The sequence below is a fragment of the Cariama cristata genome, unplaced genomic scaffold, assembly GCF_000690535.1.
Source record: "Cariama cristata isolate BGI_N322 unplaced genomic scaffold, ASM69053v1 scaffold23580, whole genome shotgun sequence".
Classification (NCBI taxonomy): Eukaryota; Metazoa; Chordata; class Aves; order Cariamiformes; family Cariamidae; genus Cariama; species Cariama cristata.
In genome coordinates, this window is record NW_009596701.1 from 20,352 (window position 1) to 39,345 (window position 18,994).

The 18,994-nt window shown below is 39.2% G+C and overlaps 1 protein-coding gene across 1 annotated transcript in view; it reads left to right on the plus strand.

Moving 5' to 3' along the window:
- Positions 1 to 4,440: 4,440 nt before the first annotated feature.
- OTOA (otoancorin) overlaps positions 4,441 to 18,994 on the plus strand; it is a 35,834-nt gene continuing 21,280 nt past the window's right edge. The window contains exons 1-16 of the mRNA XM_009707204.1: positions 4,441 to 4,519; positions 4,870 to 4,898; positions 4,990 to 5,020; positions 5,114 to 5,141; positions 6,043 to 6,130; positions 7,623 to 7,754; positions 9,182 to 9,417; positions 9,634 to 9,737; positions 12,541 to 12,647; positions 13,098 to 13,237; positions 15,741 to 15,864; positions 16,259 to 16,474; positions 17,016 to 17,183; positions 17,497 to 17,637; positions 18,240 to 18,295; positions 18,697 to 18,814. Coding sequence (XP_009705506.1) covers positions 4,441 to 4,519; positions 4,870 to 4,898; positions 4,990 to 5,020; positions 5,114 to 5,141; positions 6,043 to 6,130; positions 7,623 to 7,754; positions 9,182 to 9,417; positions 9,634 to 9,737; positions 12,541 to 12,647; positions 13,098 to 13,237; positions 15,741 to 15,864; positions 16,259 to 16,474; positions 17,016 to 17,183; positions 17,497 to 17,637; positions 18,240 to 18,295; positions 18,697 to 18,814 — 1,797 coding nt within the window. The remainder of the gene's footprint in view (positions 4,520 to 4,869; positions 4,899 to 4,989; positions 5,021 to 5,113; positions 5,142 to 6,042; positions 6,131 to 7,622; positions 7,755 to 9,181; positions 9,418 to 9,633; positions 9,738 to 12,540; positions 12,648 to 13,097; positions 13,238 to 15,740; positions 15,865 to 16,258; positions 16,475 to 17,015; positions 17,184 to 17,496; positions 17,638 to 18,239; positions 18,296 to 18,696; positions 18,815 to 18,994) is intronic.

Below are 18,994 nucleotides of genomic sequence, written 5' to 3' on the forward strand. Positions count from 1 at the left end.
TTTTGAAGGTTTTGCTAGCTTGAGACATTTTCTTTTCTTCAGGAACATTAAAGAGATGCTATTTATTTTAACATGTCTTGTTTTAAAAACTCTGTTTAAAATGGATAATTTCTGGCAGTTGGGATATAACCTTCCTTTAAATCAACAAGTGGCATCATAAGTAGTACAGAACTGGCAAGCATCCATCTCACATTGCTTGGGATGTAAGTGTTGTGAGAGAGCAGAGAAACCTCAGCTTGTATATCAGCTGGTAAGTAAAGTAAGAACTGACTTATCTTTTGGTTTTGAAGTCTAAAAATGTTGTGCGTTGTGGTTTTTTGTTTTGTTTTTAATGATCGGTGATCTTAGGCCAGGTAGGACAATTCAGCATGTCTTTTTAGGTTTACCTTGGACTTCCTTTGCCTGGTGGTTAGTGATTTCTCTTGGAAATTTAATAGCCTTTTATTCTCAGTCATCTTTGTGGAATAGTAAGTATTCTGTAGTATGGGGCAATGAGTTTGACTGGTGGGTTTTTTTCAAGAGTAATTGAGGATCAGTATTCTCCTTTCAGCATGTGCTGTTGAATTTTGGCACAGTACAATCAGATTTGTCGGTTGGAAAAATGAGCTATGTATGCTCTGGAGTGAATCCATTTTTGTTTTACCACCTTCATTTGTACTTATCTAGTAGTGGGAAAATATGTTTCTTAATGTGTTATCAATTTAGCTTCATGTAGCAAGTATGTATTAAGTCCGACTTCTTCAAAGGTACTTCAGTGTTAAAAATCACACAAGAGACTATGCATTTCACCTCTCCTATCTTTTAGTCCTGTCACTTATGACTTCAGTTTTTAATAGCTTTGAGGGGTTCTGGGACAGAAGGAGCAAGGTAAGTAATAGGGGGTTTTTTCCCTTATGATTTCCTATTTTGTTCCCTCTTATTTAAAGAAATATTCTTACACTTGAGATGGGGAATTAAAACAGTTATTAAAACATGAGCAATAATAGCAAAAAGCTATGAACAGAGTAAGCTTAAATTCAGCAGGGTCAAAAACCTGCTTTGTCCTGATGAACAAACAGAGCAGCCCTGAGGGACTGTACCTACAGCTGTACTTCTAAAATCAGTTCTTTGTGAAGGACGAGGCACAGTGTGGCTCATTCTGTCAGGGAAGGGACTTCTTTCTCATTCCAGACCTTGCAAGTGCATTTGCATGCAGTTAATGTCTGCTCACACAGCCTGTGCAAAGAAACTCTTTTGAGTCCAGTAGTTGATTAAATTGCCTGGAATACTTTAAGAAATCATCCAAGGGCACAAGTGTTTGTTGCAAGTCCAGGGTCCAAATTCATTACTCCTGGGCTTGGGGAACCTCCCTTGTCCTTCTGCTGTCCCTGTCCTGCTGCGGGTGACAGTGTGCAAGTCACACTTTGGTAGTCTCACTAACGTGCAGTGTTTTGCCCTGGAGAGTAACTAAACTATCTGTTCTGTCAAGGTGGTACTGGATGTGTTGCATCGCAGGAAAAAAGATGCTGTGCACGGGCACGATTTAGTTGGAAACTTTCAACGCAAAGTTGGAACAACTTCATTTCACAGAAACCACAGCCTCCTTTTGCTGGGTGATCCCAGGTACAGTCATTTCGTGTTCTGCTCCGAGGAGCCCAGGGCCACCTGCCCGTACTTGGGTGGGGAGGTGGGGGGAGCAGCAAGCTGGGCAGCACCAGCCTGGCCCTGGGTGTTTGCCCCACACAACTTGTTGAGCTCTCTTCCCTCTTGGGAGGGGAAGCATCCTCTTCTGCCTGCTATGGGAGTCTCTCACCCTCTGAGCCCCCCAGCAGAGGAGACTTCTTTTCCCTCCCCTCTGGCTGAAGGCTGGGTGCTGCTGGGCAGACACCTGAGGCTGTGAGGCGGTGCTGGCCCCAGTCCCTGCCCCCTGCTCTCGGGGTCCCTGGCTGCAGCCTCCCAGCTCATTGCACTGCCTGTGTGGGGAAGGAGGCACACGCAGCAGAGGCAGGTAAAGTGCCGTGGGGTCCTGGCTCTCCCCAAGACCCCACCATCTCTTTCTTCTCTTCTGCCCTCCCCTTACTTCTCTCTCTCCAGCCTGAACCCAGTGAGGGTTCCCTCACTGCATATAGTGCTTTTTTTCAGAGATGCTGCAAGGGGGAGCATGGGCACTGGCAGTGCAAGGGCTTATCAGCAAGACTTCTGATTATGAGGTTAGCTTTCTGGGTATCAAGCTTCAGATAAGGCAGCGGCTGCATTGGAGTGAGTGATAAAACATCTAGGATTGCTTTACAAAAAAGGGACCAAGAGGAGAAGGCAATCTGGGAGCTCCTCATAACTGAAGAGTCCTGCAAGAGTGACATCTCAGAGATATGATCACAGCATATGCTGCTATGGTGCAAGGAACAATTTCTGGGGAAATGCTGGGATCTGCAAGAGATCCCCACAGGGTGATTTGGGATTGTCTAAAAGCCGCAGTGAACTTCTGCAAACAGACTAGTTTCACTGACAAAAGGAACTATTTCACCCCGCAGATTGTCTTACCAAGCAGGGCTATTTCACAGCAGACTTTTTCTGCACCTGCTAATGGTCCACTGGAGTTAGTCAGGATAAAAAAGCACTTCCCATAGCATTTAATCTCCTTATATATTAGTATGCTTTAATTAAAATATGCTCCCTGATCAAAGTGAATCAGTTGGAATAAACAAATCAAGATTGACATTGGTAGCATGATTTAAACTATGCAGAGTAACCAAACCTTACTGCAAAATTAATAGGGCAAAGGCAGAAACAAAAACAAGACAGTTCATTGTCTAGGAAACCAGATACGTCTGAATGAGAGACATGTACTGTGGCGCTCCCAAAAGAATAGCTGAAAAGGTTTCAGTGTGTGCAAGAACAGGACAAAGGTAATAGCTTCTCAAAGTCTAATGTTTAAATTTTTCATCATCCGTCAGTTTGAGTCACTCCTGTTACAAGACTGAAGTTAAGTATTTGTGACAGACTGAAGTATTGCTAGAGGCTGTTGAAAGACATTTTCATAAAAGTACCTTGCTGATACATGAGATTAAACAATTTGAAAAAGGCATTTGTATTTATCAGATCTGTAACTCAAGCCATGGCAGAGAACTTTTTTTAAAAAAAAAAAAAAAAAAGAGAGAGAATGGATCCAAATTCAACAACAAAAAGAAATGCAGAAATTAAGTGTCTTGCAGATAAACCTTTGAATTGAAGGAAAGGAAGAAAAAAACCCCAACAAAGTCATCTCGGGCTCAGAGTGAAGATGGCCAACAGGGCCCTCCATGTCATTTGTTAAAATCAAGAACTAATCCCAGTGTAAGAAGCTGCAATCTGTAGAGCAGGGTAGCATCTAATATCTCAGATTAATTAATTGTTTTACCTGTGGGGATGGTGAGTCTCATGGCTGGGCAGAGGGCCAGGCTGAGGGGGCAGAAGCAGAAAATCCTCTCTGCAGTAAACTTGGTGCCATGTGGACTAAAGCGGCTCATGGCCCTCAGTGCTGCGGAGGGGACGTGGCTGCCGAAACACCTGTGTGAATGAGACCTGCTCAGTCTCTGCTTCCTCTCCATCCCATTGCATTATTGCAATGTGTATCCTTGTCCTTCAGGAACTAGACCGAAAGAAACAAATGAATTTCATATAGGACAACTGTGGGACTGTCAGTCTTTTCTGAGGAGAATCAGTGACACCCTAGTGAAAAGCTCTGGGTATCCCATTACTGCCCTTCCAGCTAATTTATTTTTCAGTGCTCTTTATGCCACATAGCACAGCACAGCAGGGATAGCAAGAGCTAGTAAACCACATATTTCCATAGAAACTATGTCCTCGCTGATTGTGAAAAAGTGATGGTACGCTTCTCATGAGTACAAAGTCTAGAGCTTTGATCCATTTAAATGAAGTGCCATGGTCTTGAACTCTGTTTCCTAAATGCATCACATTCGCTCTGCTTCAGAAGGGCATAAGGACATTTCCCCCCTTTTTGCAGAGTGACGGCAGCAGGGAAGGGGAGCACTCCTTCATCCTCCCTGCCTGGAGCACCCTGCACTGACACGGGGCAAGCAAGAGGGCAGGTCCTCCCACCGTTTGAGTTCAGAGATCTGCAAACGCAGGGTCCCAGACGTAGTCTGCAGTAATCATGCGGGCAACTTAACAAGCTAGAAAAAGCTTAGGGTTTGTTTGGAGCTTCTTTACTATTTCCTTTTGCGCTTCCTCTATTTCTTTTCTATTTTATCGGAGTTTAAAAGGATTTGTTTGTTTGCTTTAACAAAACTGAATTTAAGCAAGCACTTTTAGATCATTCTGATCTCTATCTGTACTCCATAGCTTAGGCTGTCTGTGATTTATAGCTATGAAAGTTTTGGGTGAATATTGCCTTTTCACTCTGTTCTTTTTATTTTCCTTTTCAATCCAAATACCTTCTGGTTCTAATAAACACTAGAAGAAATGTCCAGACTTTTGAAGATATGTTTCTTATTGATATCAATGAATCACGCTGAGATTACATACAATCAGAACTCTGAAGGTAAGACCAGAAGTCCTGTATGAGTGATGTATTTTGTGTGGATGGAAAAAGCTATATGTAGTAAAATAGATGCAGTACTGTTTAGTAACTAGGACCATATTCTCAGCTCTCTCGACTTCAGGGAGCTATGCCAGCAAAGAATTTAACCCAGATTGCCTATTATTTAATAGCCTTTTATTTTCACTGTTTTTCTGTAAATACATTTAGTCAAAACTGCATTAAATACTTATAAATACATTACATGTTTATATATTGTTTTGATCACTGCATACATTACATATATTTTTGTATAACAGAGTTGAATGGTAAAACATTAAATCAACTTTTAGTAATGAGATAATCTTTTACAGGTTTGCCTCCATTGTTACACAAAGCTGTGGTTAGTATTTTTATTTGATCTCTTTACTAACATTTTAGATTATAATCTAAAAATAATAATTTCTTACATATATTTATAATTTTTTCCTTAGGAGGAAGTAATAACTGGGAAATATCTGAATGGTAATGTACAAAATTGTTCCCACTTAGGCTTCTAAAAGGAATTAAAACTCAGTATCTCACCGTAACTTTTTATGTTCCATTTTTCATGTGCAGCCCTCCTTGATATACTTCATTTTCAAAGGTAATGTATTACTCTCACTATCTTGATTTTTTGGTATTATCTTGCACTTAGATATGATCGGTTTCATTTCTACAGAAACTGGAACATTATGGATAGAGTGAAATTGGCACATATGATTACTTTGATTTAGATCTCCTGTGAGGAGTATTTCTTCTTAACAAGGAAAAAGCTGTTTTTCATGATAAAGCAAAAAATATTCATAGAATGAGGCTGAGAACAAATAGCTGCTACAATTTTCAAAAGTTTTGATAATTAACTTTGTTAAGGCTTCTTAAGGAAATTAGGTGCAGTTCCAGCTTTCTCTCCATCTCCCTCTTTCAGTCTTGTTCCATCCCCCATCCATCCCACTTCCTCCAGCTCCTGGTGATGTTTGAATTATTTGCTAATTTTGTCTAAATTTGAAAGAGCAGAATAAGCCAGAGGCAATTCCACTCCTACGTATTTTGAGAAAATCAATGGCTGTGTAAAGAAGACACTGAAGTTAATGACTCTGCTGGGGGAAAGGCAGGAGACATTAGTCACTCTACTTTCTTTCTACAAGCAGATCAGAACAGGCATAATGGTGTGCCAGGAAGCACACCTATAGCTCTGCACTAGCCACAGCACGGCTTGTCTCAGGCCTGGAGATTGTACTAATGGCAACATGTTGGAAAATTGAGATTATTGTGGTGGTTGTGGAGTTAGATGAAAAAACGCAAGACTAATTCATTCCATTTCTCATTGAAGCATGTATTTTCATTGCATTAAATAGGTTGGCTATTAGTCTGGTTAGGCCAGAAAGCTGAATACTCATGTCCTTATGGTGTTAGTAGCAGCATTTGTTTCTTGTTTTGTCTTGTCATCTGTTATTTTACATATTATATTATTTTACTGGCATTTTTGGTCCTGTTTTCTGTTACAGTTCTAATGTCTGGACAGCAGATATGCTTACAAAAGTCATGGCATATTTTCATGCCCAAGAAGTTATGTTTACTCTTAGCAGCCTACAGGTTTGTGCCATTTAAAATGCATTAAAATTTTTATTTAAAAAGGAATTAAAAAAGCAAGCTATCTCTGTAGCAAAAACGAGGTTGTCAATAATAGAGATAACCAACAGGTCTACAGTGTAGCAGGTAAGTAGGAAATAGGAATAGGTTTTTTGGTTGTCTTTTTCCCCTAATATTGCAGAAGTATGCAAGGCAGAAATAATCATAAAGATCTTTTTGCTTTTCCTCTGATGGAAAGCAGAAATTAGTAGTTTTCAGGCTCAGTGATTGTTTCTGAATTGAGTGTACACACATGCTGTTTCTCCACAAAATGACAGGTTTCTCCCAGATTTTGACTGTGACTGTAGTTTGCGCTGCTTCTGATGGAACGAGAGGTTCCAGAGGATCCTGCAAAATGCATCCACCTTTTAAAGCTCCTCTGAACTCTGGTTTTGTAAATTATTGATGTGGAAGTGATACAGGAAAAAGTCATTGTTCTTTATCCCTGGTCACTGTGATTAGGTAGGAGCTGGTTTAAGTGGAGCTGTAGCCTGCTAATCAAAACCTGAACCCCTCCCTCCTCCCTACGTGCACACACACGCTCTGAAAAAGCAGAGTTTCAAATGTGCAATCTCTGAGCCTCAGGCATTCATAAAAGCCCATGGACACTTAGCTCCACAGTGCTTGAACCTTTTCCCAAGCCCCATTTCACTGTCACAGCTCATCCAAACCTACATGAGACTAACACTGCCTCTTCCCGTTTGGTGAGGTTTATTAACAGTTTAAGGCTGTAATCAGGCCTGGACCCCACAGACAACAAGGACCTAACTATGTTAACATTTGTTGGTGGCAATGCAAACTAGGCAAAGACAACAAAGAATGGTTTCAACTCAAATTCCAAACCAATTCTGAAATAATTCTGTCAGGAATTAGAAGGAATTTTACTCCAGTCTGGTGCTAATGAGCCTTACAGTGCTTTCTGTTCCCATGTTATAATTCGCCTTAGATTTTCAAAACAGGCACAAGATTGTTAACTGGTAATGCAGTTTGATGTGAGAGAGAATATTTTTGACTTATGACCTGTTACAGAATTTTCCTCTCATCTAATTGCACATTTCCTTCCCTTTTTTAAGTAATAATATGCACACAGTACCTGAGTTTTTTTGAGCTCTTTAAAAGTTTCATTTTCACAGCTCTGCTGTGTGAAGCAGAAAAGCATTATTACTGTTGTTGTATGAAGTAAGAAACTCGGGCATCTTTGTTAAATGGCTCACTGGAGAGGACTCACTCATGAAGCCAAGAATAGGATTTAAAAATTACTGTCTTTCAGAATTACATTTAGATTATTTTTGTTTATAATTTCTGTTGAGTATAGTTATTCTCGTCGTTGACAACGTGGACAATACAGGAGCTAAGCACTTATTTCTCCTTAAGTGGAGATTTTCAGGGAATAAAGGATGCCCCTAGTACAATAGTACGAGTTTTATGTACATTATGCATATTTTCTATACTTCAGATGTCCATAAAAAGTTACCTGAAGAACCTTTTATACCAGCCTAGGCAGCTACTATCCGAATTTCAACAGCTTGATCAGCAGCAGTTCCAAACTGCAATGAAGTATCTCTTCAACAGCAGAAAGGACCATCTTGTAAGTCACTTTGCACTTGTGAAAAAGAAAAGCTGCTGTCAGTGGTTTAGATAAATGGGAAAGGGCCAGACTGGGGGTCTCACAGTGTACGCATTGCAGTTATTCAACTGGCATGGATTAGATTCCAGGAGCCCCTCTCCTTAGGTTGGATTTATTTAATTTAATTCTTGTTGTCTAAAAGTTTGGTGCCAAGTCCAAGTCAGTCGTCTGGATTTTCTCTGTAATCAGTGGAGAGAAGTGCATCTCCAGAGAATTATTTACCTTCCTACACAAGTATCTAAGGTAGGACAAGTTGTTTTCAGGGTGTATCTGCTTCTCTTCAGTGGCTAGAAAGAGAGCCAAGATGACTAAAGAAGGTGAAATCAGTTATCTTGTTAATTAGTTATGGGAGCGTGCAAGCAAATTGTTAGGCGATTTGGAGGGGAGGCAGCATAACATTATTTGCTTGCTTCTGTGGTGTGTTCCCTGTGCAACCCATCTTAAAAGTCTTGCTTGAAGTCAATGAGGTCCACCCAGGGGGGATCACCCCTGCAGAGGGGATTTCCAGTGCAAGGGTGGGATCATAGCCTGATACATGAGAGCACTTGGCATCTTCCCTGCCAGGAGGAAGGACCTTCAGCATGGGTGTTCACTGAGGAGGTGGAGATTAATCTGGGAGAAAGGGAGAGCGTTTCCCAGATGCATGAGGTGACCGCCCAGAACAAACACTGTATAATCCACTATTCAAACAATGGTGGTGCAGCTCCTGCTGCCAAAGCACACTGGATAGGTGTGCAGCATGCACTGGGAGCCAGAGCAGGAGAGCATAAGCCCTTTCAATAAACTGTAAATTTTGTCTTCTCAAACTGCATACTCATTTCTTCCAGGACTTATAATACTGCATGAACAAATCACCAGGCCCAGAACTATCAGCTCTGGACAGGCTGTCCTAGACATGTCAGCTTGTGAGATGGAGCAACTTAATAACCTATCCCCAACCAGGGTGACTTTAATCCCTGGGCTTGGTTCTTTGATGTTGCCCCATCTTGTGGAGGGGATGTTTGTAGTCACGGCTGCAAGAAATACTGTATGGGGAAAGATCTGTTCTAGAGATGTCTACATACTAATTTATGTATGAATAATACCCATTCAATTCCAATATCCTTTCATTTCCAAGTAACTAATTCTTTTCTGAGAGCACACACTATAACTTCAGCCTTTTGGATTATTTTTCTGTTTTTCATTTTGAATTTGTCAGAAGATTCAACCTGGTCTCTGGCCAATGCCAGAAAGGAATTATCTGAAGTAATGCAACCAGACGGTATTTTGTAGCTATTTTCGTGAGAACAGCACCATATTTTTTGTACAGAGCTTTCTGTCAGGCCTCAAAATGAACAATATATTGAATTAATCAAAGAGATGTTCTTTTAACCCTTTGTTGCTTGCAGGAAATGGGAAATGTTATTCTTGATTGGGACAAGACTAGAGAGAGAATTTTTCAAAGCCCAGGAGTAAACAGGACCTTATTCCTTGTGACACTGGATAAATGCTTTCTGGCTCTGAGTGCTTTGGACTGTGTGGATATCCTAAGCCAGGTTTTGCGTGTGTCGGTGGTGAACTATCTCCAACCTGATGTCATTGGGAGCCTCCCAAACATTCTGCTGGAAGATGCTTTCAGAAACTTGTAAGCCATTTAATTTCCAGACACAATTAATACTGTGTAGTAGTTGCTGACTATCTATACTTTTAAAAAGAGATTACTATATGGTCTCAGTCTATTTTCCAGATATAGTTTTCTGCTTATGTGTTGCTGTTTCTAAAAACAATTGTCCATGTGTGCAATTTTAAAAAAATAAATAGTTAACTCATTAGTGAACTAACATGCCCTTGTATTGCTTAGATCAACAGTATTCAAGGACCTCTATGACAAAACCTCAGCAAATACACAGAGAGCTCTGTATGGCTGGATGAAGCAGATTCTACAAAAATCCTATAACATGAGTGGTATGTTATATACCAAGTACTTTCTTCTTGCTTATCATAAGAGAAAAAGGGTCAGCAAAAGGCCTATCCATTGTATTGAATTGTTTCCCAAATTTAACACAGGTCTGTTTAAGAGTAGCTGTCTTGAGTACCTTTGCTCCAGAATACAGTAAACGTAATATATTTGTTATTCATGGTAAATAGTTCTCCAAAGATGCTTGCTCTTCATGTCTTCTGCACAGAGCTATACACAAAGTCTCTGTACTCAAGTCCTTTTTCTAAGACTTAAATAGGATACAGTTGCCAGGTACTCTGCACAACTGTGTTGTTCACTTCTGAACTCCCATTCAGACTAGAAAAACAGATCTGTCTCAGAATACATTAGCCAATGCACTGTTTAAAAATACAAAAAAAAGCTGGATGTTGTGAAAGTTCTACTGCACATGGCAGTGACTTGTTCAGAAAAGGGACGAGATAAATACAAAGTAAATTAATTCTGATTTTATGCATTTTACCACATCTACATCTGTTTGCCTTGTTAGCATGTCTTAAACAGATGTGCCACAGCTGGGACAGTGCAGGACAGGCTCCACGAGGGGGCTGTAACGCTGCAGCGGCACTCACACGGGGCACTACTTGGGTGTCACTGAACATCCTAGCAGTGCTGTCCTGGGAGCATTTTAGACTTTTAGATGTGTATGTACTTCCTCTTACCCTGGAAATCAAAGGCAAAATGCCCACTTGCTTCAGTGGAGCTAAATTTGGCTCCTGGGACTTGTGCCATTTCAAAATATCAGAGTAACCCATTAAGTCGTAGAGAGGAAGTTCATGAGACGGTGCTATGAGGTAGTATTACTGCCATTGCATTATTGGGGAAGCAAAGATGCAGAAGTGATGATACTCAACAGTCCTGGGAAAATCCCACAGCATCAGACATCTTGGGTTGTGTCTGAAACATTAGTGAACCCTCAGTTTGCAAAAGATCCCCCAGCTCAGGAGGAAGTAAGAATTACCATGCCTCTCTTACCTCCTGGTTGCTGCTTCAAATGCAAAGCAGTATGGATACAGTGAATCCACTCCTGAAGGCATCAGGTGTGGACTGACTACCAGCTAGTTCTGGTAGTATGAGCGACAGAACCCATCAGCCCCCTGAGCAGGCACAGTTGGACTGCTACCAACATCCAGGTTGGCAAGTCTAAACGTCACTTCAAGTATATCTGCGCACCGTGGGTCACAGCATGGAGTGTGGGGCAACAGACAAGTCCTGCAATAGTCTATTTTATTAATTTTAACCTTATATGTGGATAGCACTGGGACCACCTGGGAAAGGGATCAGCCCTCTGCAGAAGGAGCATCTTCCTTGCTGAAGCTCAGCAGAACAGAAACTTGAAAGAAACCTTATGTTTGTGGTGCTTACAAGGCCACCTTCCAAGCATTTTTGCTGGTTTTGGTGACAGAGAGCTCATTGCCGTGTGTCTGTTGTGCCGGCAGAAATGCAAAGGGCTTTTCCGTCATACTGCATCTCCCCACTGTGTCAGGCAGCCACTGCAGCTGGATCACTGGGTGAGCAGATGACACATGGCTTCTATGTCTTAGGGTCAAACCTTTTAAGAAATTTCTTTGTCACTCAGCCAATTATCACATTTCTTATATTAAAAATGCTGAGGTATTCAGAGATGAAGCATGCTGGTAGCCCTTGCAAAAACAGGAGGCTGTAACTTTTGAATTTTGTACCTTATTTAAAAATAACAAAACAGTTTTGGGGGATCACGGCTATCATTGTTGGTAACTGCAAGTCTGTTCTGCTAAAAGCCACAGTCAACATCCTTAAATTGTGCTAGTTTTTGTTTAACTCTTCTATCGTATCTTTCAACTCTCTTAATATTCCCGGTAATGGGCAGTAATATCACTTAAAACAACGGAGGCTTGACAAGTCTGCTGGGAGCATCATCTTGTCTCAGCTAAGGAGCTGAGATCTGTGTTTTCAAAAAAACTACTTACTAAATAGGGTTCTTCGGCTTCTGATATTTATAGGCTTTTTTTTTTCAGGTACTGAAAACTCTTCAAAGTGCACTGATGATTTTATTTTAACAGAGTTGAGAGTATCAGCACTGCCAAGGAATATGTGCAGAGGCATCCAAATTATGACACCTTGGAGAAAACAGTCTTTGTGGCTCAGGGTACCCACGTAGTCCATAACTACTTTTTTCTCAGGGATAGTTGGATCTTGACTTCATTTTGAGTCCTTGGGAGAATGTTATTAAATGAATGACTTTTTTTAACTGTTATGCAGTATTTTGTATTTTTTTGCCAACCTATTTCCATATAGGTATATGGATGATTTTTCAGTTTCTCCATTATTGCTATTGCATATTGCTGAAGTAAGTGGTATCATCAATAATAATATATAATATGTATAAACTGTTACAAAGTATCATGCCTTCCTGGTGTTCTTAAATAACATATTTGATTAGGAAAAATGAATTTTAAAAATGCTGTTCCGTATTTAATACTATTGGTTTAATTTTTCTTGTCCCATACTTTATCCATTTTCTATTTTGAAAACATAAACCAATAATAATTTTCATATGAGAAAATGTGAGAGATTTGAAACAGTATTTCATTGTCATTAAAAAATGTATAGGTTCATAAAAATATGGTGCTAAAATCTAGCTAATGGAGGGAACCTGACTCTCTGCTAATGATTTTTCTGATTTGCAGATTTTTTTTTTATTATTTACCAATAACAATGTACTGGGTACAGTATATTTGAAAAATAATGACTTTCTTAACATTGTAGTAAGTATTTATTTGTACAAAACAGAGTTCAATGAATCAACTTCTTGGGTCAGTGCAGAAAACTTATGGATTTTGGGAAGATACATGGTCCATCTCCCGTTAGAAGAAATTCTGAAAATTAGTCTCAATGAAGTAAGTAACAAAGTATGATTGGATATATCATTGTCAAGCGATGTCAGCTACAAACAATACGAACACAAATACAATCTTAAACATAAAAAAAAGTTTATATATTTTAATTTCTTAAATATAAAGTGAACCCAAATCCATTGTCAACCAAATATTCTTCTCTTTTTGGAATTTGAAAGTGCCTATCATTAATATGTAATTATTTATCTGTATCAGACTTCGGTGACTTGTACTGAAAGATAGGGACCAATGATTGAAGACCCTCAAATTATTTAACAGTTTGACAGAATCCCTCACTCAGCTTTGCCTTCAAAAATACTGTATTATCCAAATCTATCTTCTTCCTTTCTTTGTAACATCAATGGCATCAACTAATTTAGAGTGTCAAACATATATTTTCTTGGATGTAATTGTTTCATAATCCTGACACATGATTTCATTTGTACTGGTCAGATAAGACTATTCATTAGCTATGATAACGCAACAAAGCAGTTGGACACAGTGTATGATATCACACCAGAGCTTGCACAAGCTTTCCTGGAAAGAATAAACTCATCAGGATTTGATATGAGAAACACTTCAACTATCTACAGGCAAGGCTGCTTTCCTTTTTCTTTTAGGGCTGTGTGTGGAGAGAAAGAAAAAGTAAGGAGAAAAGAGAGGAGCAATAAGTAGCTGATGAAATTGTTGATATGGCATAGCTTTTTTCCTTCCAGCAGAAAAATCTAGGCTGAAATCCAACCCTGTTTAGCAACAGTGAAGAATTGCTACTTTATGAATTTTTGGAGGTGTGCCTAATTAACTAATGTTTTGTCTCCTGCTCCACAGTGAGGAGTCGCCTGTAGTATTAGGAGGAGGACTACAGCAGTATCTGGGGGACTCAATCAAAGCTCCATCACGTTGTACAGTACAGCAATAAAATAAATTGGGATAGTGGGACGTGAATTGTACTGTGTTTGAATCACGGAAGATGGAGATGTTTTGTGGGAATCGTGTTACAGTTAGGATTAAAGGAGGAAATCTTAGCTCATGCCAGCCAGGACTGCAAGTGGTTTTTAATTGTCATGGGTGTCACCAGAGAGGTCACAAAGTGAAGAGGCATAAAGCCCGTCCTGCGGTCCTCTTTGTCTTGCAGGGTAGAGATGAGCCATTTTTAAATGCATGTGACTGTTATGTGTGTAAGCAGGAAATTGCATTTTCAGGGCTGTCAAATCAGTACTGAACTCACTTTAACAATAATAAAAAACCAAAATAAACTGCGCTTACTCATAAATATGCAGTGAGCCTGAGCTATATGTGAGAAAGTGCTGTACTCCACATTTACATTTACACTGTCGTATCAATGGATGTATTTAGTCGCAAGACACCACTGTCTGAAGTTATTTGTAGTCTCCTTGGGGGATACCTTGGAGTTTTAAACTAATGGAGAACATGCTTTATGGCTTCAGAGCTCCTGTCATTATTGCAATGTAACTCACTGACTTCTATGAAGTATTGCTGATTGTTGGAGGTGTAAGCGAGAGAAGAATTATGCCCACACTCTAAATTTCATGTCAGAAATCTTAAAAATGGTTTTACCACTCACAAGAGGTGCCACATTCTCACAAATGAGAGAAATGTCATGCTCCACAATCCTTAATATATTCCATTTTTACAACACACTTATTTTATATTACTCATTTTAACCATACTGATGATTTAAATGCACTTTTACTTTTAAGAAGTAGTATTATTCATTGCTGCTAATCCCAAAGGAGATGAAGAGCTCTTGGTGGCTATGCAATAATGCATCAGAAGGTAATTATTTGTTATAAAAATGCTGTTAATAGTTGTTTCTTTGATTTGTATGTTAGTTTGATGATGTCCCATGAATTCAGATGGGCTGCTGAAGCAGTATTTTGTTATATTGCTAAGCAGGTTGTTGTTGAGGGACTAGAGGGACTAAAAGCTAAGCCTTTTTGTGCTGCAGAATTTTTCTGAGTTTGTGATAGTGCTGCAGCACTGTCCACTGTTGATTTAATTCTCATCTGGACATTATTGCCTAGATTCTGCCTATGCCTGCATCATTGAATTGCTAAAACCCAGAGACCGTAGCAAGAAAGCTGGGGTTTGGCCACATCTTTGTAGGTCTTTGTTCTGTGTAAATTATGAAAGCAAAGGCTAAGAGTTTACAGGAACAGGGGATTGATTCAGGCCTCTTGCAAACAAATTCATCACCGTCACTATAAAGTTTAAAGTCCAGAGAGAGTGATACACAATTCAGACTCTTTCTTTGCAGGGCTGCAGGTAATGGCAGTAAATAAGCACAAGGCCTAAGTCAGAAGCAGGTGCTTGGTGGTACGGCCACTTCTCTCCACCAACTATGGCTGTGGTTGTGCTTTACAGAGGTTAATGGAAATGCTGGCTTCAATATTGCAGCACAGGTACCCCAAAGAAAAATGAGCTCCACATCTGGTTCACAACGCTGTCTTGCAAACTGCTGTGCTGGCACCACTGAGACAGTGAACCTCAGGGCATTTTCTCCTAACCAGCGCTGAACTGGACAGGTCTCCATCCATCGGCCAGTTGTATGTTTGATGTGAAATACAGCAGGCTTTGTTTAAACCTGAAACGATAAAGAGGCTATGTAATGCTCTAGCTGCTGCTCTGACACATGAATGATTATGTTGCATGCGAAATCCAAGAAGGATTTAGAGTTCAAACCATCCAATCAATCCAGATAAGAACTCAGCAAGCTACTTCTAGAGACTTACTAATAGTCCTCCAGCCTTTTCAAAGCAGAGATTATACTGCAAATTCTGCCAAGGAGAGTGGAGTCCTTAGCTGGGAGAATCCAGCCATGGACAAATGGAACCAGGAAAGTTAAATTTTTGACAGCACAAGCAATCTGGGTGGAGTTCAGCTGAATACAGAGAACAGTGCTTATGTCTCATACCCCAATTTCAGGCTGTTTTAAAGATTGCAGTTTAAGGCACTAGTGACAAACAGAAATGACTCCAGTTTTGAGCACAAGTAGGGTATACCATACTATATTTCAGTTTCCTGAGAGTGACATCTTTTATGTCAGAAGTTAGCTAATGTATTTCTTCTATATAGGCTAGGTTTATTGGTTTGCTTTTATGATGACATGGAACAGATGGATGCAGCTGTGGCCCGGGCTTTACTTCATCAAATGATTAAATGCAATCAGCTGAGAGGTTTCCAGGCTGAGGTTCAGAAGGTGGGTACAGTACTTCTTGCCTAACCTAATCCTGAAAACAGAGGAGGAGGGACTTTCCTCTTGAATATGGAAAGAAAAGAGTGGAAAATTACTGGGATCTAAGAAATAATTGGAAATAGTTCTTGAGCATATAATGCAAAGAATAAAAGCCCATTTTGGTTTTGTTGTTTGTTTGGGTCTTTTTTACAGTGCTCATTATTTTCTTATTCTGTTTCCTCCTGTTCCGAACTCCTTTTGCAACTGTGGTTCTATTTTTGAAAATTTATGAAGTGTGTGGTCACTAAATGGTTGCCAATGCCTATTCCAGAAACTCCAGTTGATGTTTTGGGTGATAATAGAAATTGGTTCTTGGTAGATTTTTATTTCCCATCTGTTTTTTTTTAATTTGCTTTAGCTCAAATCTCAACTCCTGAACATTGCCATGCAAAACCAGACATTGAATGATATCCTTGGATCTCTGTCAGATGCTGTGGTTGGACTAACTTCAAGTCAGCTGGAATCTTTGTCACCTGAAGCGGTGCATAATGCTATTGCAACATTAAACCAAGTCTCTGGGTGGGCAAAAAGCCAAGTTATGATTTTATCCAGCAAATACCTCTCTTATGAAAAGGTACCTCTGATAATAGCTTTCCTACCTTCTATTTTTAAAAGTGAAATGGCTTTTTCTCAATGATAACCATAGATTTTGAAAAGTTTAGTATGAGACTTCTTTTTAGTACTGTTAGTAGTCTGAAGATTTTAAATCAAATACAAACATCCAAGACTACCTCCCAAAGTAATTCTCTAGTAACAGAGAGAATTACTATTTGTATTTGGCAATTGTACATATAATTTTGTCCATGTCACTGCCATAAGCAGAATTTGCATGATCAGAGATCCCAGACTTTATATTCAAATACACTGTAATGCAAGGAATTGGGGTCCTCTCTGAAGTTTCAAAAAAAGGAGCCTCTGAGAAATTTTTTGCATTTGTTCCCTGGACAGACTTTTCGGAATTGAAAGAAATATGAGGCAAGTGCATCCCCAGGCAAGAAATGTATTAAGTATTCAACAATAATAGTTTTGATTTATTTATTAACTTTTGCTTTTAAATATATCTGCTGTTCACAATACAGAAAACTTTCTGTTTGTTTGTGCTGTTACCTCTGCAGGTTTTATCATTTTATAATGTTAGTCAAATGGGCGCATTGATAACTGGTATTAGCACCCAGTCGTTCTACAGCATGAACCCAAAGGAGCTTTCTCAGATTATTCGAGGCACAACATCCCAATACTTATCTGATTTATCGCCTTCACAACAACAAGGGATCCTCAGGAAGGTGATTATAAACTTGAGTGTGTAGCAGGTTCTCTCTGCACAAGAGCACAATAACCAGATATGCAGAGCATGATTTAAAATGTTGTCACTGAGATGTGTGGTTCAGCTCAATGGTTAATATTTCTAATGTTTTTTCCTGAACACCAAGTGTATTTTGAAGGCTCTCTCGCTTAGTTCTGTGGTGTTTTTAATACCAACATGTTTTTCCTTTATCCTCTTAAGAGAAATATTACACAGAGTAGAAAGAAGGGCAAATCCTGTAAATCTACGCATCAGTTCTGAAATGCCATGTATTTATCTGTTCCTTTTTTTAGATAGCTGCATCTGGAGATTTTTCTTCATCAATCAAAGATATACAAGGAGCTTTCTTTAAAGAAATATCTCTTTCTGGTTTATGGAAGCAGACTGGATATAATTCTTCAATGATGAAAGAAAAAGAACTAAGAAGAAGCCAGGTAAAAATTATTATGCAGTTCCCATTCCACTGCAATTAAGTATGATGGAAGAATAGGAAAAGGGTTGTAATACATAGGTGTTCAAGGAGCATAGGTAAAAGGAAGGAACTGCCCCAAATATATCTTGACATAAACAACCAGAGGTCATTTAGAGCCTAGGCAGCATTACGAGACAATGCTACGAAAGGGAAGCGTTAATATGCCAAGTTTGAAAGTCTTAAGGATTCTGCTATGTAAATTTTCTCTTACCAGTACTGTATACTAGACATTTGCATGTATAATCAGCCCTTTGATTCTGTACAGAGAGATGAAAGGTTGGACCAGGTGATCTCCAGAGGTCCCTTCAAACCTAAATTATTCAGTGATTGCGTGCCACGGACATGTTTAACATCATCCCATAATGCCAGTCAGCTATGTCTTTCTTGTCTTATGAAGAACAAATTCAGCACTGGATGCCAAATGGTTTGGTTGGCCAAGCTGGACCATAGAAATGCCTTTAGAGTACATAAGAGAATTAACCATACAAAAACCTTGCAGTAGTTATAGTATCTTACAACTGGATTACCTAAGCTTAACTTCAAATATGGTGGGTTTTATTTCAGGCTTTGTATCTGTATGAATTACTGTCTAAGAAAAACTATCCTGTTGACCTTCTAAGGTATGGATGATAGTATCTCTTGAAATGGGGTTTAAGTCTAGTATTGTGTTGGGGTTTAAGTCTAGTATTGTGATGAAAGCAACTTTGAGGTAAACAATATGTGGTAATTTTGTACTATCTTATGTTTATTCATTCCTTGATACCACAGGATAATTCACCTTCCTTATTAAAAAGGGTCTCCAAATCCAAAATCAGGATCAAAGCATTGCAGAGGTTTTGGTATTTTAAGTCTCAGTTAATACTTTTCAATTTGATTACATTTTTACTTTCAATAGCCTTTCGATTACAAGAATCGGGAAAGAGAGGTGGTCAAGAAACTGTATCTTAGGACATGGTTGCGGGAAGTAAGGACTAGATCCTGCTTAAATATTAAAAAGATTGAACTTTGCTTTTCATATCAGCACAGGACAGCTTGTGAAAGGAGTAACTTGTCAAGTCATTGAAAGTATGGAGACAGACATTTTTTTAAACAATTTTAAATTCTTTGAAATGAATCTTCATCTACTTTCTCCATATCAGGTAAAGCCAAAAAAAGACTTTGTGTGCATAAACGTACTACCCAATATCCAAACTGTAGGTAAATTAGAATTTGGTTAATTTTATTTTCATTTTTTTCAAAATCTTGTATGTGTGAATTTGACTGTTAACATAGTTCATTTAAATCTTTTATGTGTGAATTTGTCTGTTATCGTACTTCAT